Raw genomic sequence first — 25,007 nt, forward strand, 5'->3', positions numbered from 1 at the left:
CAAAAATGTGATATCTTGCTTGGAAGTTTTCCTATGATTAATGGGCAGAAAATGAGAGAATTGTAGATAGAAAATCCGCAGGTGAGGATATTCAAAATGATCTGCCCATAGAGTTTTTTTAAAAAAATGTAAAAAAAAAAGAAAGGAGCTGATTATTCTTATAATTTTTAATAATATCTAAGTTTAAAATATTCATACATTACACGGGTTAGAGAGTTGTTATTGAAGTTAATTTCAAAGTATTAACCTATTGACTAGCATCTTTGTTTTACCTTATTTTGAAAAGAATAATTTTTTTTTTTCAAAAGCTTGGTCAACAATCTGTTAAAAACGAAGTAATTATTTTGTCTAAATAAGCTAATCTAAGCATTCACGAAAAGGGTCATATGGTTTATTTAGTTGTGTTGGTTGACTTTCAATCAAATTTCGAATTGTTTTAATTTAAGTCTACTAGTACACTTCATTTCTCAGAGGACTAGCAAATTAGATAAGATGGAATATTATCCTCTGTTATATAGACTTTGTTTTTTAAATAGATAGAAATGAATTTTCGTATTTCATTGACATTGATAAAAATGTAGTGAGTCTGATTTCTAACTAGAGTATTTCATTCGTAAATTATGCATTAGTAATATTTTAAGTTCTCGCTTAGGTTTGGGATTGTAGTTGTCACTATTTTTACGCTAGTATGTGTGATTACGTTTGTTAGGAATAGATGTTAGAAATATCTTCCCGGGTATAAACACAGAATGACATTGAAACAGATGGAAAGATTAAGAAGGAGGAGTATGCACACAAGAGTGGAAAGCTAGGATTTTTGCTGCAGGGGTTACAATATTACATGCTGGAGCAAGTGAGAAAATATTTGAGCGACACATGGAGATGGTGCGTTGACTTCACCACCCAATTTGGTTTCGTTGAGGGCTTATTTTCCAGCTCCAAATTTATTATCATCAACCCAGTTATAAGATGAATGTGTAGTTATACGAAGATGGATAGGATAAGAAATGAAAATATTCGACGAAAGATAGGAATACTACCGGTGGCTGAAAAGATGAGAGAACATAGATTGAAGTGGTTTGGGCACGTAATGAGAAGGTCTCTGAATGTTCCCGTAAGAACAAAAATTTATTACCAAGAGCTCAACACAAAGAAAGGTAGAGGTAGATCGAAACTTACTTGGGAAAAGATAGTAAAACAAAACTTAATGGATTGCGATATAGATTGATGTACAATGTGCCTTAGAAAAAATGGAGGAAAGTGTTAGAAATCGACAATCACACAAATTGCAAACGGAAAGAGAAAGAGAGAGAGAGAGAATAGACACAGGGATTTACTCTGGTTCACCCAATTTAGGCCACATTCAGCTTCTCTGTGCTATATTCACCTCACCGTCACTCGTTACAAGTCACTCGATTTACAAGGAGAGTATAAATAGGATTAGAAAAATCCTAACAGCAGTTATTCATTGGTCCAAGTCCAAACTACTAAGAAAATTACAATAGATCAGAGTATAAAACTATTTGTCTCATGTATAATATTAAGTGTTATCTGATTTAATTAATAAAAGGGCATAATGGTAATTGACTGTTAAGGGAAGTTACTTAAAGGTGTAACTGTTGATAGGTGCAGTTATAAGAAGGATAATGGACAGTTTTCTGATTATTGGTGTCTGAGAGAAATTAACGTTCATATGGGTCTGCCTATGAGAGTTGTATCCTATCCCTATCTGAAGAAGATACAAGAACAGAAAAGGGTCAAGACTCTGAGAAAGTATTCCATTGTTAAAGATTTTCCGCATTAATGGACAAAGGTACGTTTATGTGAAACTCATGAATTCTAAAAATCCTCTTTCATGTTCTTGATGTGATTGTTGTTGAACATAAATCAATGATTAAAGTGCTAACATGTGGTATCAGATCATGTGTTTAAGAATTTATGTTTTTTCATAGATTATGAATGATTCTTAATTCATGAAAAGTTAGGGTTTTTGAAAAAAAATAAAAAAATTCACGATCATTGTTGAAAATATGAAAGTTGGAAAACGTGAGGGACACTGAGATATCTTACTTGTCTCGATTTTGTGTCCATGGAATAGCATTTGAAATTTACAACCCTTTACCTTCAAGTTTTATACACAGATCGCTGTTTCATATTGATTTGGAGAAGCATATGACTTTTCGGTAACCGTGCATCATTGTTGGATTTCAATATATTCTTTGAATTCAATTCACTATTACTTTTGGTAATTTGCTTTTGCTGATGTAAATTGTACGTGGACATTTACTTGATTATGGCGCGGGATCGCGCCAAATTGGCGCTGATCCGCGCCACTTCACTGGAGATTTTATTGGATTACAGTGCGGGAACGGCGTTAACTCGCGCCAACTCTTTGGTCCTTGTACTGGAAAAGTGTGTCACTATCATATGTTTATTCCATTTTATGAATTATTGGGAAAACATGAAAGGACATTGATATACATGAAAATTGGACAAAGTTTTGGAATTAAATATGGTAGATCTGTTAGTCACCAAAGTGGCCAAATCTTGAAGAGTTATTTTAATTTCAAATATTATGATTCTGTTTCAATTACCATGACTGTGATGCTATGAAGAGTATGAAATAATTTTCATGTTGTGGTATATTGAAGTTCATTATTATAGGACAGTTAGGGATCAACCTAAAGGATGATTATTTGTTTTATAAAATGAACATGGACGTTGCTATTGTTGGCATATTTCCTTGCATTTGGACATTCAAAGATGACAAATATTTCTGATAGGGGTATGCATCATTGCCAAATTATGTGAAATTTATATAACATCATTATGGTTAATGTGTATATTGATGGATCCCCAAAGGTGAACATTGATATGCATTGAAGTTAGTATATTTGAATCTGTGAAGTATGTTAGTATGTGATATGTATGACTCAAAACATTAATGTTTTTTAAATGTTATTCCTCGCAGAACCTGTTGCCACACATTCCATGTTCTTAACTGTTGCAGTTTTTAATGGCTGAACTTCTCTGAATGGAAAGAGCAAATCCAATTTTACCTTGGGGTAATGGATATGGATATGGCTCTTAGAGAAGAGATATTTTGTGCTGTTACTCCTGAAAGCACTGAGGATGAAAGGAACCATTTTAAGAATTGAGAAAGATCCAACATATTGAGTCTGATGTACATGAAAATGAGCATTGCAAGCAACATTAAGTCAGCTCTTCCACAAACTGAAAGTGCCATAGAAATGATGAAACTTGTGGAAGAACGCTCCCAAATTGCTGATAAGTCTCTTGCTGGGACACTTATGAGTACACTGACCAACATGAAATTTGATGGTTCGCGTACTATGCATGAGCATGTTATTGATATGACAAGCATTGCGGCAAAATTGAAATCATAGGGAATGGCTGTGGATGAGAATTTCCTGGTGCAGTTCGTATTGAACTCATTACCGTCTGAGTATGGTCCTTTCCAAATGAACTATAACACCATGAAAGATAAATGGAATGTGCATGAATTGCACAATATGCTAGTTCAGGAGGAAATCAGACTCAAGAATCACGGAGCTCATTCCATAAATTATGTGAAGCATCAATGAGCTGAAAAGAATAAAACTAAGAAGCATAAGAAGAAAGGAGGAGGAGGAGGACCTCTTAAGATGGATGAGGCCTCTTCTTCTAAAATCCACAAAAAGGAAAGTAATGCAAAGATGAGATGCCATTTCTGTAAAAAGGAAGGACATTTCGAAAAGGATTGCCTGAAACGTAAGGCTTGGTTCGAAAAGAAAGGTAAGTCTAGTGCTTATGTATGTTATGAATCAAACTTGGCTGAAGTTCCTTATTATACGTGGTGGATTGATTCTGGTTGTACTACTCATGTTTCTAATACAATGCATGGATTCCTTATGACCCAAACCACAAGACCAAATGAAAAGTTTGTCTTTATGGGCAATAGAGTGAAAGTTCCGGTGAAAGCTGTTGGGACGTACCGTTTAATTCTCGACAGTGGATTTCATTTGGACTTATGTGAAACTCTTTATGTCCCTAGTATATCTAGGAATTTAGTTTCAATTTCCAAACTTGATGTTGTTGGATACTCTTTTAAATTTGGTAGTGGTAGTTTCAGTTTGTACAAGCACAATCATTTGATTGGTAATGATACTTTATGTGATGGATTATATAAATTATGTCTTGATAATCTTTATGCTGAAACGCTTATGACTTTGCATCATAATGTTGGTACTAAACGTACCTTAATTAATGAATGTTCCGCTTACTTGTGGCACAAACGTTTGGGACACGTTTCCAAAGAAAGAATGAAAAGATTGGTGAAGAATGAAATCCTTCCGGATTTAGATTTTACTAATTTAAATGTTTGTGTGGATTGTATTAAAGGAAAACAAACTAAACACACAAAGAAAGGAGCCACAAGAAGCACTCAGCTTCTTAAAATTATACACACTGATGTATGTGGTCCGTTTGATGTTAATGCTTTCAATAAAGAAAAATATTTTATCACCTTCATCGATGATTATTCACGTTATGGTTATGTCTATTTACTGCATGATAAGTCTCAAGCTGCAAATGCTTTAGAAATTTATATTAGTAAAGTTGAAAGACAATTAGACAAAAAGGTGAAAATTGTCAGGTCTGATAGGGGTGATGAATATTATGGAAGGTATGATAAAAGTGGACAACATACGGGCCCATTTGCTAAATTCCTGGAAAAGCATGGTATTTGTGCTCAATACACGATATCTGGTACACCACAACATAATGGTGTGTCAGAAAGGCGTAATAGGACCTTACTGGATATGGTTAGGAGTATGTTAAGCAACTCTTCTTTACCCATTTCATTATGGACTTATGCTCTAAAAATTGCCATGTACGTATTGAATAGGGTTCCTAGTAAGTCAGTTCCAAAGACTCCTTTTGAACTTTGGACTGGAAGGAAACCTAGTATAAGACACCTGCATGTTTGGGGTTGTCAGGCAGAGATTAGATACTACAATCCGCAAGAAAAGAAACTGGATGCAAGGACAATAAGTGGTTATTTCATTGGTTATCCAGAAAAATCGAAAAGGTATAGATTTTACTATCTTTATCATACTACGAGGATTATTGAATCTGGAAATGCAAGGTTCATTGAGAATGGTGAAGCTAGTGGGAGTGAAATACCACGTAAAGTGGATATTCATGAAGTGAGAATACAAGTTCCATTGACTTGTAGCTCTAGCAAAGTCGTTGTTCCTCATGTTATTGAACCAATCAATAATAATGATGGACGAGTTGATAATCCCACTACTCATGAAGAAATCATTGTTGATGAACCGAATGAACCCATAGTAAAAGAACCACAACAAATAGCATTAAGAAGATCTCAAAGAAAAAGGAGATCTGCCATTTATAATGATTATGTGGTATATCTACAAGAGTCTGATTTTGACTTGGGTATTCAGGATGATCCAGTAACATTTTCACAAGCCATGAATGGTAATAATGGTGATAAGTGGTTAGATGCCATGAAAAATGAGTTGAAATCTATGGAATAGAATAAGGTTTGAGATCTTGTTGAGTTACCATAAGGGTGCAAGATAGTTGGTTGTAAATGGGTCTTTAAGACCAAACGTGACTCTCATGGTAACTTGGAACGCCACAAGACCAGACTAGTTGCAAAAGGATTCACTCAGAAAGATGGCATGACTATAAAGAAACTTTTTCACCAGTTTCAAAAAAGGATTCTCTAAGAATCATTATGGCATTGGTGGCTCATTATGATCTAGAGTTACACCAGATGGATGTAAAAACTACTTTTCTAAATGGGAATTTAGATGAAAATGTGTACATGGACCAACCAATGAGGTTCATAGAAAAGGGTAAAGAGCACATGGTGTGCAAACTTAAGAAATCAATATACGGACTTAAACAAGCGTAACGACAATGGTACCTTAAGTTTAATGATATTGTTGTTTCCTTTGGATTTAAAGAAAACATTGTTGATCGATGTATATATCTGAAGATCAGTGGGAGCAAGTTTATATTATTGATTCTGTATGTTGATGATATTTTGCTTGCAACTAACGATATTGGTCTTTTAAATGAGACTAAGAAGTTTCTCTCTAGTAACTTCGAAATGAAAGATTGGGTGAGGCAGCTTATGTGATAGGAATAGAAATATTCCGTGATAGATCACAAGGACTGTTAGGTTTGTCTCAGAAAGCATACATTAATAAAGTTTTAGAGAGATTCATAATGGAAAACTGCTCATCATCTCCAGTTCCAATTCAGAAAGGAGATAAGTTTAGTCTCATGCAATGTCCCAAAAATGAATTGGAACGAAAAGAATTGGAAGCAATTTCGTATGCATCATTAGTTGGGAGCTTAATGTATGCTCAAACTTGTACAAGACCAGATATTAGCTTTGCAGTTGGGATGTTGGGAAGATACCAAAGTAATCCCGGTATGGATCGTTGGAAAGCTGCAAAGAAAGTTCTGAGATATTTGCAAGGAACTAAAGGTCACATGCTTACTTATAGAAGGTCTAACGACCTTGAAGTGATTGGATACACAGATTCGGATTTTGCAGGATGCGTAGACACAAGAAAGTCTGCATGTGGTTACCTGTATATTTTAGCTGAAGGAGCTATATCATGGAAAAGTGCGAAGCAGACTGTAATTGTTGCGTTCACTATGGAAGCTAAATTTGTGGCATGCTTTAAAGCCACGATTCAGGCTAAATGGCTACGAAACTTTATTTCAGGGCTTGGATTGGTCGACAACATTGAAAAGTCGCTGAAAATTTATTGTGATAATTCCGCAGCGGTCTTCTTTTCTAAAAACGACAAGTATTCCAAAGGTGCTAAACATATGGAATTGAAATACTTTGTCGTTAAAGAAGAGGTTCAAAAACTTAGAGTGTCTATAGAGCATATTAGCACTCATCTTATGATAGCCGATCCCTTGACGAAGGGATTACCGCCCAAGACGTTTACTGGTCATGTATGTAGAATGGGCATTATGTCAGCTAGTGAATGATGATACTTGTTGTTATGTATTAAATGTTGACACTCTGAGCTCATTGATGAATATATGTTTCTCACATTGTCTTGTTTTCAATTTATGTATGCATGCAAGTATATGTGATGATATTGAAAATATTTATGGTCCGTAATGAAGACATTATTGTTGGACATAATGTGTACTTCCTATTAAAGTATCATGTTAGGAAGAAGAGTCAATATAGTGGTACATGGAAGGAACTATGCCGACTTGATAGCATAGAACCGCCATGACTCATGTTGATTTCATTTCTAATAATGAATTATGATGAGGTCAATGTATGAAACCTTTAGCCTAGTAAATGCGCATTATAATGAATGTTGATTAAATCATGAAGGGACACCTCATGACATGAGCCAAACGGGAGAATGTAAAACTATTTGTCTCATGTATAATATTAAGTGTTATCTGATTTAATTAATAAAAGGGCATAATGGTAATTGATTGTTAAGGGAAGTTACTTAAATGTGTAACTGTTGATAGATGCAGTTATAAGAAGGATAATGGACAATTTTCTGATTATTGGTGTCTGAGATAAATTAATGTCCATCTGGGTCTGCTTATGAGAGTTGTATCCCATCCCTATCTGAAGAAGATACAAGAACAGAAAAAAGTCAAGACTCTGAGAAAGTATTCCACTGTTAAAGATTTTCCGCATTAATGGACAAATGTTTATGTGAAACTCATGAATTCTAAATATCCTCTTTCATGTTCTTGATGTGATTGTTGTTGAACATGAATCAATGATTAAAGTGCTAACACAAAGATCCACAATAATACCTAGCCTCTACAGGCCGAGCCTGGGGGGCGCTGCCCCCTAGACATGGGAGCGGGACCCCAGTTGCCTTTCTGCTGACCCCTACAACAAGGGTCTTCATCAGCATGCGAAGTATGAGCTATACCCAACAGAAAGCTATAAGCATGGAGGATTAGTCCCGTTGTTATTAGTTCCAGAAGGTCCATTTTTAGTCCTTTTTCCTCTTCATCTCTCTCCTCTTCTTTTATCACTTTTATATTTATATACATATACATATATATATATATTATTACTATTTTATTTATTTTTACTTTTTATTTTATCTTTTTTTCAACCCTTTCTATCTTTTATTTGAGTTTATCTACTACTGATCTCAATTAATTTGGGATAAAAATATTGTTGATATTGATGTTAATATTGACTTCCTCCTACTAGAGACAATAAAGAGTGAATAATTTGTTCACCAAAAAAAAAGAGAGTGAATAATTTAATGTATAAGGACTAATTTGAAATTTTTGTTTGCAAGACCAAAATAAATATAAACATAACATATAAGATCTAAAACTTACATCTAAAAAAAACTTACATGAAATACAGCCAATCAAACGTAATGTGGCGCCATGTCAAAATCCATTAGTAATTTAAGACGAATTGACGATGATATTGATGCATAATTCAAAAGCTAGCTCAAAAGATGATAGTATCTAAGGACTTATAAATATCATATTAATTGTTCATACAACCAATATGAAACTTTAAGCCGTATACCTTGCAAATTGGATCGTAACAGATATCATGACAATTATAGAAGACAAAAAATAGATTAAATATAATTTCTTATATAAAAATAAATTTAAAAATATTTTTTCGTGAGGAGGAGCAAGTTAAAAAAGAACGTCACAATTGGAGAGAATAATTTATGAAAAAATTATTTATCATTTTAAATAGGCATAGATTATTCTACCTATCTTTTTTACTGTCTTTACCTACTATTCTACAATACTATTAGAATCTCAATTACTTTTATTATTTTTCTCTTCTATTAAGATTTTGCTCTAATAATATTGAAGAATGATAGACAAAAAAAAAATAGAATAACTTATCCCTTTTAAATATCACAATTTTTATATCATTTTTTTAAATGAAGTAAGTTATTTTTAATACGAGATAGGTTATTCTATCTTTCTTTTTTTTCTGTTTGCCTTTGTCAAGAAAATTGAAAGAGAAATAATTTAAAAATGTGTAGAAATAACATCATTTCGTTTAAAATAATACAAAATAATCATCAATTATATATTAAAATGATTTACTTCCATTTAAAATGAGAGATATTTTTTCATAATTTAATTTATCCTTTTAAGTAAAGGGAATCAATTAACTTTTTTTAATATCAATTAACTTCCTATGCTTTTGAACATGGTGGCTTTGTAATTTGTAAACCTTCGCTCACCCTGCTCTGCAGACAGCAACAGCATCCGCGTTATTGGTACGCTCACAACTCAATAACCCTATTTGCCCCCAGGATGGCCGGCGGCAACCATCCCAAATCCTCCGCCTCTGCCTCCGCATCCGCCTCCGCCTCTGCCTCCGCATCCGCCTCCGCCTCCAACCGCAAATCCCGCTGGGAACCCAACGCCACCGGCACCGCCACAAACAAATCTCCGTCGGATCCCAAACCCTCCACCGCCCCCTCCCCAAAAACCAAATCCAACCCCAACCCCAACCCCAACCCTAACCCTAATGCTAACCATAACTCTAACCGTAGCCCCGGAAACCCGGCCCTTATGCCATTTCCCTTCCCGGAGCCTCCTCCTCCCCCGGCTTACGGCTTCCACATGCTTGAGCGCCGAACCATAGTCCTCGCCGACGGCAGCGTCCGATCCTATTTCGCTCTTCCCCCTGATTACCAGGATTTCGCACCACCACCCCGCCCTCTTGACCTCCTTGGCGGCTTCGATAAACGCTTCCCTCCCGGCGGATCCCTTAGTCCTGGGAGGTTCCGCCTCGACGGCCGCCACCCCCATTACCGGAATCCGCTTGAAGGCTCGGCGAAGAGGAAGTATGGCGATGAGGATGGTAGGGATGAACTTGCTAGGCAAAGGGAGCAGCTTTTGCGTAATGCTAATCTCAATGGGTTTGGTACGGTTCCTGGCGGCGAGTTTTATGCAGGTCCCAGTGGCCCCCTCAGACGGGATTTGGTGGACCCTGGTCGTGATGCTGAGTTGAGACCTTCCAAGCACCTGAGGGTTGATGGGGTTAATGCTAGGCACCAGCAGGTTGATCAGGATGCGTTGAAGAAAGCCTTTCTTCAATTTGCTAAGTTGATTAATGAAAATGCCTCCCAAAAGAAGAGTTACTTGGAGGATGGAAAGCAAGGGCGGCTTCAGTGTGTGGCTTGTGGCAGGTTTGGTAAAATTCGGATGATTATGAATTTTTTTTCTGAGGTTGTTTGGTTTGAATTCATTTATAGCATTAACAAGGTAGTCAAAGGCCTTAAGGGCGCTATGCAGTTTCATTACCTTGAGGTGAGAAGCACCCAAAAATTAGAGGAAGAAGAAGATAGCTGTAAAATATTCAAGCATAGCATAACATTCATAGTGAAAATAAAACTGATTAAGTTGTTCAATTTGCGTGGCCCTAAGCTTCTTGCTCCAAAGATCCTAAACCGGCCGGCTAGTTACTTTGTAACATTTGGACTTTTTTTACCCCATTAGCATCACAATTGACAAGTAAGATTGTTGGGCTTTTGGGTTTTTTATGATTATCATTTAGGCACTAAAGGTGTGCCTTGCCTGAACCAGAAAGCATGCCTAAGGCACCGGAAGCGTGGCTCTCATCCAGCAGGAGGCATTGACCCCTGAGGCATACCTTTGTCTACCTCTTTAGCTTATGCGTACAAGGAGACAAAGGAAGTATTAGGATTTTAGAATCTTGATATATCCAAATTCTTTAGAAATGAAGTGTCTTAAGTTTTAGAAAAATGGATCTTTGCTTGTCTTGTTTCCTGGTGCAGCTCAGTTGAGAGTAGTGGAAGTTGATTGCTTTATTTCAGGTTGACAACATTACAACTTAAATTTTGTCTGGAGCTTAGGTTTTTGAAAATATTAGGGTCCTGGTCCTAATGTTGTTTCTTTCCATTGGAGTTTATGACTTTTATTTTGTTAGCTGCATTTGCTTTCACCAAATCTGACAGTAACAGCATGTATTCACTCATTCACAGCCTAGGAAACTTAGTCCTTAAAACAGGCTGCCAAATAAATTTGGTTCTATGCTTATATTTGATTGCACAAGTTGTCAAACTTTTGTGATGTGAAACTCCCAACTTCATACTTTACAGTACTAGAAACTTGTTTTGTAAGAGGATTTATTTTGTGCATCTGATTTCATTTAGGATTGTCAGGAAATTTTGGTAGAAGGATTTTTTTAATATAATATTATAATTGGAAATTGGTTTGAATCCAGGAAACAGCCTCTTTGCAATTATGCAAGGGTAAGGCTGCGTACAAGAATTACCTCCACCCTACACTCGCTAGTCGGGTTTAACGGGGCGTGGTTTTTTCTAAATATTATAATTGGAAAGCAGTAAGTGAGCCCTTGAAGTTTAGATACTTGTATTTACATGGTTGGTTTCTGTTGTTTATATGGAGTCATTTCCGTAAGTAAGCATTCTTGTTGAACTGGATACTGTATTTATTGAGCTTATATATTTCTGCTTTTGCTATAGTTGTTCTGTTAGAAATAATGGGGACTGATATTTGTAGACCTGTTGTAGTTCTTATGAAGTCAGTTGATGGTTCTGTAGGATTTGATGGATTGACAAACTTATTTCTTTCATGAGATATACTTATGATGTCATGGTTGCATGTCTCATAGTTTCTATGCAACTGAGATGATCTTTATCTCTTTTTTGGTGATTGACAAGTTGCAAGCTTTTGTTGAAACTGTTCTCATTCTTTGTAGCTCTTAACATGGCTAGAGCTCTTATGTTTATCTAATATAGCATTGGCAACAGTTCTGCTTTATTTTTGTTTATGACTGGAGGAGTCATTTTACATTGGAGCTCTTATACCTTTCACCAAGTTTGTAGCTCTTTATGGCTTATAATATGGCAACACTTCTGCTCTCTCTCTACACTCTAATGTTACTTGATTTATGAAATGGCTGACACTGCCATCAATTTCTGACTTATTAATTCTAATCTATGAAGTTAGTGTTCTATTGTATAGGTTGAACGTGAGGTGCAGTGATAATTTGAGTATTGTTATATTGGTTACTACTTATTACAACTGAGGCTGTTTTTCTATTTGTTGCAAAAAATTTAGGATAATGGGCATTTTAGATGAGAATTATAGAGCTGCATTTGTATATGTAAAGAACCAATTCAACCCAAAAGCTTAAGCTGTTGGGTGAGGCTACATTAATGGTTTTATATATCTCAACACTCCCCCTCACACGAGAGCCCACTGGGCTTGAAGGGTGGATAATGCACAGGCCCACCTACCTGTGCGAATAAAGAAATTCCACTTGAAAGAAATTCCAGCTTAAGCTGTTGGGTGAGGCTACATTAATGGTTTTATATATCTCAACAGTATAAGTGGGCTGCCTTTTATTATTTGGATAGATAAGTGAGCTGCACGCTCATAGACATGTTTCGGTAATTAGAGGAAGAATATAAGAAAGTATGAATTTTATTGATGTGATCTCCCTTAGCCCTGGATCAATGGAGAACTTAGGTTAGGAAGAGAAAGAATGATTACAGAGCTTTCCCTCTCAGTGTTCGAGAGCCTGATCTCTCCTATTATTGACTATTACATCCAAATGCCCTCTCTCTCTCCCCTTCATTTTCTTTATCCTACTTCTATGCTTCATCAAAGCTTTGAATCCCCTTTTCGAGAATTCAAATCATGACTCCATCCTCGTGTGCACCATGAAAGAACCTCTTGAACCAGGAGCTATGATACTGGTTGATAGAACTAGTGCAATTGTTAGAGAAAGAGTGAAAGAAAGAACGTAGGAATTTACTGATGTGATCTCCCTTAGCTCTAGATCATTGGAGATTCAGAGAACCTATATTAGGAAGAGAAAGAATGATTACAAAGCTTTTCCTCTTAGTGTTCAAGAGCCTGATCTCTTTTATTTACTGACTGTTACAACTAATTACCTTCTCTCTCCTTCCTTATACCCTACTTCTGACAATTCTCTTGGGGAATATGTCCCAATATCATTCAACCTAACTACTATATCTACAATATTAATGGGCTCGAACTATATCTAACTATTATTAACCCCAACTGTATCAATGGGGTCCATCTGTATTTCTTTACACATACACTCTCCTAAGTGTTGGCCTGCTACTAACACATCCATCTCTGGCCCTTTCAGTTATATCTTAGAGTCATGCTACCATGCTTATTCCTTGCATGAATATTCTCTTGCTTCTATAAAATCGATTTATACTTCCTTGTATAAATCCCCCTGTCGGTGCTCTTTAGTACAATGCTTCTAAAGTTGAGTTTCAGCATCATGTGTGGTCTGCACTATGATGTCGTTGCAAATAATTGAATCCTTTTAAGAACAGAAACATCTGATGCGCACAAATTCGTACTGATTAAAATTCTCCTTCTGTATCTCTTAGGAGAGAGCTTTATTTGTTTTATTGGAGTATGAGTATCTGTCTACCTGTTTAATACGATATTTGGTTACTGACTTACTGTGTATATGCTATGCCTTTGCAACTTATGGTCTGGGAAAGTTTAGGCATCTGTCTATCTGTCCTTGAAAATTTAGGCATCTGCAAAAGTTTATTACCTAACTATGTTACGGTGCTAATTTGGGATTTTATAAGAGGTGGGGATCCCCATTTGAGTAGTCCCTTGGTGCTTTGGTGTAACTTAGGATGCGTAGATTCTCTGTCTGACTTAGTTCAAAAAAGATATTTGGTGTTAAATATCAATTAAAGGAGGTGAATGTGTTCTATTACTTTTCCTTTTGTATGCACTTACAGGTTGGTTATGGGATGAAAACCTAAATATATTCTTCAATGCCCTTGATATGCCAACTTTCAGGTCTACTAAAGATTTTCCAGATATGCATTCTCTCATTATGCACACTTACAACTCAGATAATGCTGATTTACGTGTTGATCATTTGGGATTACACAAAGCTCTGTGTGTCTTAATGGGTTGGAACTACTCAAAGCCTCCTGATAACTCAAAGGCATATCAGTTCCTATCTGCTGATGAAGCAGCAGCAAATCAGGATGATCTGATCATGTGGCCACCACTGGTTATCATTCATAATACAAATACTGGAAAAAATAGAGATGGTCGCATGGAGGGTTTGGGAAACAAAACGATGGATAATAAAGTTAGAGGTATAATGTACCCCTCCATTCTTTATCATCTCTGTCTTGATGTCTCTTTTAAAGGTCTGAATAAATTCAGGTAAATGTTACTTGTATGCATGCTGAGTATATAGTTGTTTCAGCGGGAAACACATAGTTACCTTTCCCAATATTTCTTAGTTAGCCAATCTCTTCTTCATGCTACAGTTTGATGGAATACTCTTATGACATTATCTCTTTAAAGATAACGAGTTGAAAAGTCATTTTGATTTTATAGGAGTTGCCATTGACATAAAATTAGAAACTGAGACACTAGAGACAGATCCAGCATTTGAAATGATTACTGATTGACACTTGCAGCAGTCTAAGATTTACTTTGTGTTTATTTATGTTGCTATTGGTGATTGAATTTTATTGTGAAGGTGTTTTCTTTTGTACAAACACTGATATATATGGCATTCTATAGCAGTTATGTGATAAGATTGGACAAATATATCAGAATATAAACGCAGCAACACAAGATTTTTGGCCCAGAGGAACTGGATTTCTGTATATTAATCAAAGGAAACAATACAATAACAAGGTTGTTTATGACAGAATGATAAATGCAGAATTAAAATAAGAACATCAACTACAGTAATTCCAGAGGCTGGTTCAGTGCAATTAAAGAGGCACTGATCTCTCCCAAGAACTCCCAATTTTCCAGCCTCCTTTCTCCTTCCATCCATCCGTTTATGTAACTGACCAAGGCCTCATTCCACGTCAGCAATGTGCTCAGCACCAGCACTAACAGAATTGTTCTCATTCCCTTTATTTGCGCTACCTCCTGCTGAGTCATCAATAGTGAGTAATCCCCTGTAACACTTCCTACTATACACCTTAAGAGGAATCTTATCAATACTTCCCCCCAAAACATTCACCTTGTCCTCAAGGTGAGGTGCAGTCCTAAAAAAATAAAAATAAAATAAAATAAAATAAAACAAAAAATTCCACCGGGATCCCATTGCTTGAATTGCACGGACCTCCTTATGTATGAGGATGCATAAGAACTTTCACTTGATGATGCACAACAACTTCCACCCGGGTCCCATTGTATCTCTTTAACTTCCAAATGTTTAGCCAATGCATTTGAGCCACAAACTTCCGACACTTCAATGTTTTGTGCAAGTCCTCGAGGAATAGGAAGAAAGTTAAGAATACCCGTATGACAGAATTCACGGATATGCAGCTTGAAAGGATAAAATATTGTACCTTGTGCAAATGGACTTATGGGCTGCCAAGCCCAATTCGCACAACAAACAGAGACAACAATACCATTATTTTCAGATTGAACTGGGCACATCTGAACCTTAATCAGATCCAATTTCATCTCCGCTTCGTGCTGCAATTTTCTCACGCAATTATAGCATGCCAACTCCTCGCCAAAGCTTGAATCTGGCGGCTCCAGTAACGGTGGAGGTTGGGCCACCTCCTCCGGTGGCTGTGGCATCTCTGGTACCCCTGTAACCCTTGCCAACAACTCCACCCCTTCACCCTTAATCAAACCCCATATCCTCATACTTTGGTTCGAAGAGGGCCCTAAAATGTTGTAGAGAGAGAGTTGCAGCGTTTCAACTTCTTCTCTAGCCTCGTCAATGGTCGTCGTTTCCGTTTCGTCAGCCTCTATTTCGCCTTCGACCTCGTCAGCCACTAAGAGATGAAGTTGTGGTACCTTGTAGTGCTGGTTGGGATTCCAACGGTCTTCGCACTTGAAGCATCCTCCTCTGTGCATGCGGTCTTGGAGCTCGGATTGTGCGAGCCTCCTGCCATTCCCTTTCAGATTGTTGCTTCCAGATCCTTCTAGGGTTCGCGAATCTCCAATAGCTTCAGTGATATCAGATCGATTTGGGTTCCCTGAACGTATGTCGTTTGGTGACGTTCCACATCCTCCTCTGCGCATGCGGTCTTGGAGCTGCCCTTGGGTCAAATGACGACCTTCCGTCATGGCTTCGTTGCTCCCAGCGCTTCTAGTTGCTTTGGGTTGTCTGAACTGCCCCATGACGCTGCCACGTGTGTTAGTGGCTTGAAGCGTGGCATTAACAGACGCGTGAGTGTCTATCAGCATGTCACTCAGTTTCATAGTGGTAGAAGAACTCACGTGCCTGGCACCTGAGTTGTTAATTGAGCTTCTGTTGGGCTTAGTACTACGACCCAGCCCACCTCCTTTGATACTAGGCCCAACTCCAAACCCATCAGCTAACCCAGCCATAATTCGTTTCTCCAACGTCGTCATCTCCTTCATCATCTTCTCCGTCAGAGTAGTTGGTTTCTGCCATAGTTCCGTTCCATAGCTTTCTACCTCTTCCACACCATGGCCTCGAGGAAGCTCCAGCTTAGGGGTTAACCAATCAACGAGGTGAACGTCTTTGTTGACACTCTCTTCTGATTTCACCGATTCTGATCTCCTCTTGCAAGCCGGACCGTGACGATGGAGTTCTCGTCTAGATCTTCTTTTGCTTCGCAAAAGCTGCTCGATCTCATTCAATTTTTGTTCTGTTCTGCGGAAACGCTCTTCTATTTGCTCTTCATTCCTCCTCATCATCTCTTCTATGACCTCCAAACGTATTTCCATGGCGCGCATCAAACCGTTCAAAGCACCCCTAGGATCGGAGTGCTCTGATACCAATTGATAAGATTGGACAAATATATCAGAATATAAACGCAGCAACACAAGATTTTTGGCCCAGAAGAACTGGATTTCTGTATATTAATCAAAGGAAACAATACAATAACAAGGTTGTTTATGACAGAATGATAAATGCAGAATTAAAATAAGAACATCAACTACAGTAATTCCAGAGGCTGGTTCAGTGCAATTAAAGAGGCACTGATCTCTCCCAAGAACTCCCAATTTTCCAGCCTCCTTTCTCCTTCCATCCATCCGTTTATGTAACTGACCAAGGCCTCATTCCACGTCAGCAATGTGCTCAGCACCAGCACTAACAGAATTGTTCTCATTCCCTTTATTTGCGCTACCTCCTGCTGAGTCATCAATAGTGAGTAATCCCCTGTAACACTTCCTACTATACACCTTAAGAGGAATCTTATCATTATGCCAATATGGTGTTTGTATGTCCACCTGTTTGATTCAATTTGAAGTCCTGGCAAGGTGAAAGTGTATACCCTTTCGGCCTTCTCTTCTGTTGTGTGCTAATGTTGTTATGTTTTCTTCATTTCTTTGCTAAAAGTTTAATCTTATATGAATTTTCAGTTTCATATTTAATCATGGGTCTGCTTTCTGATAAATTATGAGGAATTTGTAAACCCATAACAGCTTTTGTTATCATAAGAGTTCTTGGAGTTGATTATTGTGACTTGCTTCTTTCATTTTTTATCTTTCCTGTCATATATGTTTCCAGAGTAGATTTTTGCTCTGGTGTGGCTATTGAATGTTTTTTTAAAAGCTGGGTCATTTGTAATTTGTTTGACCTTCATTACCACCCTTTTATGTCTTGGTTTGACATATCTAGTTGATTCTCAGTTGTGCTAGGCATCTATATAGTCAGTTACAGCTTATGAGAGAGGCTGAGAAAGATTAAGAATTCAATAATGTAAAACAGCTTTGTTGAAGCTGTTTATTTGCACACTACTGTTCATTTGTTACATCTTCAAACTGCTTTGTGAGTGTTGCTGTAACTTTCTGGTATTTTGGTTTTGGTATGTGGGAAAAGTTAGCTTTTGGTGTGTAGGTATTGGTGTTGCAAGTTTTCATCAGCATCCTGACATGTTTCATATAGTTAAATGATCCCAATGACTGGAGCTTAAATTACAAACACATTAAAAAAAAAAAACTCTGGCAGCGTTGTTATTGTAGCTTCGACAAGAATACGCTAAATCATTGATGGTTTTTAAGTTTCTTTCTACTTTATCCTCATGGATTTACTTTGATTTGTTTTTTGGAATTTTTGACTCATGATGCATTGGTGATTCTGCAACTTGAGTAGATGGGTTTGGATTGTTAGATAGTTTTCATTCTTTTCACATTTTAGGTATTGGTTAAATTTCTTTGCAGTCAATCCGAATGCTTTTTTTTTTAGTTAAGAATTTTGATTTTGGGGTGATTGGATGTAATTGTCATGCTAACTCATAGGTTCTCTTATTGCAGTCCTCTGTAGCTCCCTAAAGATTCAGGTCCTCAATAATCAATGCTGATTACTTTTGAAAATGAGAGAGAAACTAGAGTGGATTTAAAATTCTTGATACTCCTGAGGAGTGGTCATATCTTCTCACATCTGCTGAGGTGGGAGAGTGAGTGTATGCTTTCAAAAGGTTAGGTGGGACTAACTGCAATCAGATTGTCGAAATTGTTCAGATGTTAAGTGATATGTGTGTGAGAAAGTAGCATTACTTGAGTGGGATTATGTCAGTCCTCCAGATGGTGCTTAGATATATAGATGTTATTTATTTCGAGACAGTTAAATTGAAAATTTATATAAAAGTTCTTTTCTTTCTTTCCACCAAGGTAAAATATCCATTCCATTCAATGATACTACTGTTGTCCTTTCCATATACCATTCCGTTCAATAATATTAGTACTCTTTTCCATTCCATTCGGCTTCTTCCTATCAAATGAACTGTTAAACTTGGTTCCTGATCCATTATTTTCATGTTGTCAGTTACTGGTTCACTAACCCCCACCCATGATTGTTAACCTTATAAATAAAACTATGAATGAGTGCTTTAGTAAGGATTGGTGACGAGATGGGCATTTCTCCCATACCTCTTATAATTACATTGTGAACTATGAGAACTGGGAAACACTAGTGAGTAGCTTGAATCTGGGTTTCTATACTACCACAACCAAACAAATTAGGGACCCATGTAAAGTGTGGTTTATGCTGTAACCCGGTATATGGATGTTAGCCAAAAATTATAAAATAAAAAAGAAGAAGATTGGTCTTGGGATTTGAGGATTTTGTCTAATTTTATTTCTTCTGTAGAAGGCTTATTAATCTGTGAGTTTGTTGTATAAGGGTTCACTTTCTAGAAGCCAAACTTGCTGACTGACCCTTGCTAAACCCGTCCAAACTTGTTCACTTTGTAGGAGCCAAACTTGCTTCCTAAACCTGTCCATATTGTGGAACATTATACACTGTATTTTGACCTTGATGAATCACGTCCTTGCAGCCTTATTTTCTTAGGAATTTGATTCATTTGATTATTCTTCTTTTTTATTTTTAATTTCCTTTGACTGGCTTTAAAGTTGTTTCTTTGGGAGATAGATAGGGGGAGATGTTGTTGATGCATAGAGCTTTCGATACTTATATGTACCTCTGTACATTTATGAATGCACACTTGTGTTTATATTTTGATGATAGTTGATTTTTACAACCAAGAAGGTAGGTTTTGAACGTTATTATGGGATGCTTCTTCATTTTGTGTCTATCATTTTCAGATGTTATTCTAGTTGTTGCTTAAGTATGTCATTCTTAAGTTTGCATCTAGCACTCAGGGTATATGTTTTGAGATGATGAATTTTCAATTACGTCTTTGGGCATATGTAGCTGTCCATTTATGTACGCACTCATGTAGCTGTGCAATTATGCACATTAATGACTGTAGATTGGACAACCAAGAAAGTAGGTCTGGTGAATGTTATTGTGGGATGGCTCTTCATTTGTGTGTATCATTTATGGACATTATTCTAGTTGATGCTTAACTATGTTTTGACTTGGAGATATTGAATTGTGCATGTGTGCATCTGTTCTTACCTGTCCATTTACGCTCACATCTAGCAGTGCATTTAAACTCATGCATGTGTTCTGATGGTACAATCAAGAAACTAGGTGAACATTATTGTGGTATAGCTCTTCATTTTGTGTAGGTATCTTTTCCTTACATTATTCTAGTTGATGCTTTAATATGTTGATTTTGTACGTTGCATTGATGATATTTATTTTGAGAAAAGTAATTTTGAAATAGCGTTGTAGCTTGTTTGCATTTTTTTATATAGTCAATAGATTGCTATTGCCTTGATCTTAACAAGGTAAAAAGGGGTCGATTTGATCTATAGGCTTTCTGTCCCTGTTTCTGTTTTAATTTTTATGAATTATATTGTGGTTGTCAAGTTTTTTGATACCAAATATCGCACAAATGGAGTGATTTTTGTTTTGCTTATCCGTGGATGCACCTTTTTGTTGACTGGTGTGAAGTATTAGTTTCCTCCACTCCCATATTTTTTCTTTTTGGTGCTTGTTCCTTGTATTTCTTATTTCTTCTTGCTTTACTAGCTCCATAGTATTGCATCTGGTATATCTTGAAACCTCTATTTTATTATCTACTAGCTTGTGAGTTTAGCCGATCTTCATGACTGTAATCTTACTGCAAGTGCTTAGCTGGTTACTTTGTTGCTAGAGTCTGCAAGCTAATTTCATGTGAACTTATTTTTGGTTCTAGTCTTATTAGAAAATTAGAAATTATCTGTTTTGACCTGATGGAATAAATAGTATATTCTGGTGGATAGAAATTTGGATAATGTAGAAAATCTATCTCCTATTTTTGACAATCCTCCTAATAGTCAATTTCCCTTACTGTCTAGTCTCTTGATTTAGATGGTTTGGATTACTATCCTGCCTTTCGTTTTCTATGTCCACCTTTTTTCACTCCTATAGTTTTCCTTGACAAATATAGCATTATGTTGGGCTCAAAATCTCCACGAAGACGTAAATTACTTGGCTGATGTTGCCTTAAATGGAAGCATTTATGGCCACTGCTGCCATAATCTTTGAAATTTATGTCATATAGCTGCAAACAACTCATTGTTAGGAAGCACTTATAAAAATATTAGGTTTTGAACTTCTTTTGACAGTATTTTTTTTCCATCTGATTTTCATGCATGGTTTTCCAGAGCTCGGATTTATGGGTGGCAAATCAAAGTCATTATATGGAAGAGATGGTCATTTGGGCATGACACTGGTTAAATTTGCTGGTGATCAATCAGGCTTTATGGAGGCCATGCGGCTTGCTGAACACTTTGAGAAGGAAAATCATGGACGCAAGGATTGGGCCCGTGTGCAGCCCCAAACATTAGGAAAGGATGACGAGAACAATGCCAACCTTGTGACGGTGGATGAGAAAAAAGGAGAGAAAAGGAAGGTCTTGTATGGCTATCTAGGGACTGCTTTTGATCTTGACAAAGTTGATTTTGACACAAGGAAGAAGGCAGTCATAGAGAGCAGGAGAGAATACAAACCGTCCATGTAGTTTTTGGACTATACATGGAATAACAGTGTAAAATGGTTTGTAGATTGTTCTGGAAAAAGTCTTTCCAGTTGCATTATAGTCCCGATTCCTGAAAATTATAAAAGCTTTGTTATATTATATTAACCTTTTTAATGCTACATTAGGAGGCAGCGTTGCCAACATTTTTATTCTAATTCTTGTGATTCATTTTGATTTTTCCTGCCATAGTTAACATTAGGCACAGTAGGAAAACTTGTTCGCCTTTCCACCATCTGACAACCTGGAACGCACTACTTCTCTTAAAGTCAATGTCTGGAATCTTAAGTCTTTGTCTTGTCCTCGCTTTTCCCCATGTTGGGTGGTAACTGTCTTGTCCTCTCTACTATTTTGTACCTAATTTCATGCAAACTGTCTAAATCCCTCTTTAGTATCCCATTCCTAGTTGATTGCTTGCAGTTTTGTTTAATTGGTTGATGAAACTCTGCTCGCTGCCCATTCCTAGTGGTTAATCATCTAGTCTACTTTAATTTTTCCATTTCATTTTTGAATATTAGGATGGGGCAGTGAGTAGTAGGGAATTGGTGATGATAATGATACTTGTATGCAGTCTTGCATTCTTAACTTGGTCAAGGTTGTACCAGAAGTTTAAATGGCTTTTTGGATTTTTGGATTCAGTCACCTCTACATGACTTTGCAAGGATCACTGCTTGCTGGTGATGTTCCAGCATAATGTAGTTGAAGTTACCTCCTTAATTGTTTGAGAAAAGCATGTTTTTGCATATTACTTTGTGCACATCAAGTGGTGTGTGATGATTTTATCAAAGAAACAAGTGGTTTCTATTGGAATTGAAGGTAACCTAGTGTTGCCATATGTCCGTCAGTAAAAGTAGTGTTTATAAGTATCTGAAAATGATATACTTTTAGCTATTTACACGTTTTGGTACATAAATCATTAAATTGATAACAAACGATACATAAATGGATCTCAAAGAGACAGGTTTAAGATGACTTTAAGGACTTGTCCTTTAAAGGGAGTTATTCAACTTCTTGATGTAGGATGATCGTCAAGTGAGACTATTAATCATAAGGAGATTCAAGTCGGTGATTCATTTTCATATCACGTGTATAGCTCTTCACGTTTCTGTTATGGGAAATGTAAACATAATGTTTACAGTTGGAAAAAGTTTTTCCAGCACATACATTGAATTTTGGGCTTCTTTATTATTGTTTTTTGTTTTTTAAAATTCTTTTGGATCCCACAAAATATGTATTAGTAGGACAATTTGGGTCTTTGGACGAATGCAACCTGGCTTTTTGCTCATGTAGTTTTAATTTAATAATTAATTACTAATTCGTTCTTCAACCAAAACATATCACTCATCTGTCTCTGTTTACGTAAAATACTCGGGTAGGTAGGGAATATTCAGGTATCATTTGAAAATTTCACCTTACCCGGATATTCAAGGGGATATTCGGGTATTGTTCGTAATTTGAAAAAATGCTTGAATTATTTACTCGGGTAGGAGGGGAATACCCGAGTATTGTTCATAATCTGAAAAAATACTTGAATTATTTACTCGGATAGGGAAGGGGATACTCGGGTAATCTGGAAAACACAAAAAAAAAGGGGGCTGTTAAGTCTACTCCAAAAAAAAAAACTCCTGATCCCGAGAAGAGTTGAAGATGGTGCAACATTGAATCCTGTTAAGTTACTTCGAATGGAATCTTAGCCCGGCTCACTCGCTTTCTTTCTTTACTGCATAAGGGCATAAATGAGGTAAGGGATTTCCTTCTTTCTAACTAGTGGCTGAGAGTAAGCACCTAGTGGTAATAAAATTTGTTTTGGATGCAAGATTTATCAGTTTTTTTTTTAGGGCTTCCTTCAATTTTTTTTTCTGTTCATCGATTTTCTCCATAAAATTCCATCTGTTTCTTTCTCATCCATGTGCTTGAAAATATTCGCAGCATGCTCAGTCCTTCAAGTATTATTGAACAGGCTCTCTTAGTATTTGTGAAGTTGGCTGAACGTGTTAAACTACCAAAATGAACAGGCTGGTACCGATTGCTTCCATTTTTTTTTTCTGTTTCATTGACCATTTTGTCTATGCTATATATATATATATTGGATTGACGTTTTTTCCTATTTTGAGTAATTGAATCATATTTTTTTGCTGTTGAATATATGAATGTCTCTGTTCTTCAAGATTTAATTTATTTATTTTTGTATGAAAAAGCATGACATTTCGATTTGGCTGAATATATCCCTGCCATATATACTACTGTACTTGGGTATCCCCCTCCTTATCCGGATAAATAACTGCATATTCGGGTATCTTGTTACTTACCCGGGTAAATATTCAACATATGTAAGAATAGATTTATTTCGAGAAATATACCTGGATAAGGAGGGAGATACCCGAGTATCTTAATGGTCAACGGTCAAACAGGGACAGATTGATGTTATATTTGTTGATAAGGTTAAATTTTTGAAATAATTTATAAACGAGGGCAAGATGATAATTTTTTACTAGTGAAATGTTACAATGGTCAAAAAGCCAATGCAACCCCCTTCTTTTATATATATATAATGTCATTTCTATTCATTTATTTAGGGTCATTGCATATACTCTTATTTTTCATAAATTGAAATTGTGAGCAGTAATGTTTGACTAAGATTTCATTCCCTGCTATTTTTGAATAATATAATAAGATATGATCTTGTTAAATAGAGATAGACACTTTTTTTTTTTTTTTTCATGTAAGGATCCACTACAACTGCTGACAAGGATTACTAGTTATATTTGAAAAATAAATTCTGTCTTTATGGTAAAATTCAGATCACAGTATGACAGGCGAAAGGAACTAGTAATTTTTATCGCAGAATGACTGGATTTTCTATATTAGTATGATAGCTAAACAACCGAATTGGGGAAATTCTATCTATAATAGAAACTAAGTGAAGAAAAGTACTCAGGACTCAGGAGTTCCCCAAAAATAAGAATTAGAAAAAGAAAAAAGACACCTGAATTAGAAAGGGAATAAAAGTCTCAACACTTTCGAGGTACTTAATCTTATCAAATCCAGACTGGCCCTCCCCACTAGCTTCTTTTCCTTTTATCCAAACTTCCTGAGCCACTCCGCATAATGCATCCTCTCTATTCTAACACAATTGCTTTCATATAGAATATTCCTCTCCATAGATTAGTCTATCATTGGTGCTTAATCTCTTGTAACGTTTCCTAGATGCCTTAGTAGGGGTCTTATTACTTTGTCTTTCATATGTTGTTCAATAATTTTAGAATTGCAGAAGATTTAAATCCATTTGATTAATGGTATAAACACTCAGTTCAGTCGTGTTGGGAAGTGTTTCCATTTAATCTTCGCCATGCGTCTGTATTCAAACAATTAATGTTACTATAGAAACAAATTTGGTGGGCAATTACGTTTGTCCATGATCTATGTAATGCGGTTGAAGCATATGAGGTTAAACACCTATGATTTGGTGAATAGTGGTTCATTGTGCTTGAATAATATCGGTCTGGTTTCTTCAGAATATTTAGGGTAAATTGTACTTCTTCAGTGTGCCTTTTATTTTTTATTTTAACCGGATATAGATTTTAA

The 25,007-nt window shown here is 36.4% G+C and overlaps 1 protein-coding gene across 1 annotated transcript; it reads left to right on the top strand.

Moving 5' to 3' along the window:
* The first annotated feature begins 9,243 nt into the window (after positions 1–9,243).
* On the top strand, positions 9,244–21,657 carry LOC133285442 (uncharacterized). Its single transcript, XM_061482659.1, has 3 exons — positions 9,244–10,226; positions 13,888–14,195; positions 21,052–21,657. Exons 1-3 carry the CDS (start codon positions 9,346–9,348, stop codon positions 21,405–21,407), a joined length of 1,545 nt encoding a protein of 514 aa, XP_061338643.1. The 5' UTR covers positions 9,244–9,345; the 3' UTR covers positions 21,408–21,657.
* The last annotated feature ends 3,350 nt before the right edge of the window (positions 21,658–25,007 follow it).

This window comes from Gastrolobium bilobum, unplaced genomic scaffold (genome assembly GCF_033153095.1).
Source record: "Gastrolobium bilobum isolate Gb01-03AN ecotype WA unplaced genomic scaffold, APGP_CSIRO_Gbil_v1 utg7290, whole genome shotgun sequence".
NCBI lineage: Eukaryota > Viridiplantae > Streptophyta > Magnoliopsida > Fabales > Fabaceae > Gastrolobium > Gastrolobium bilobum.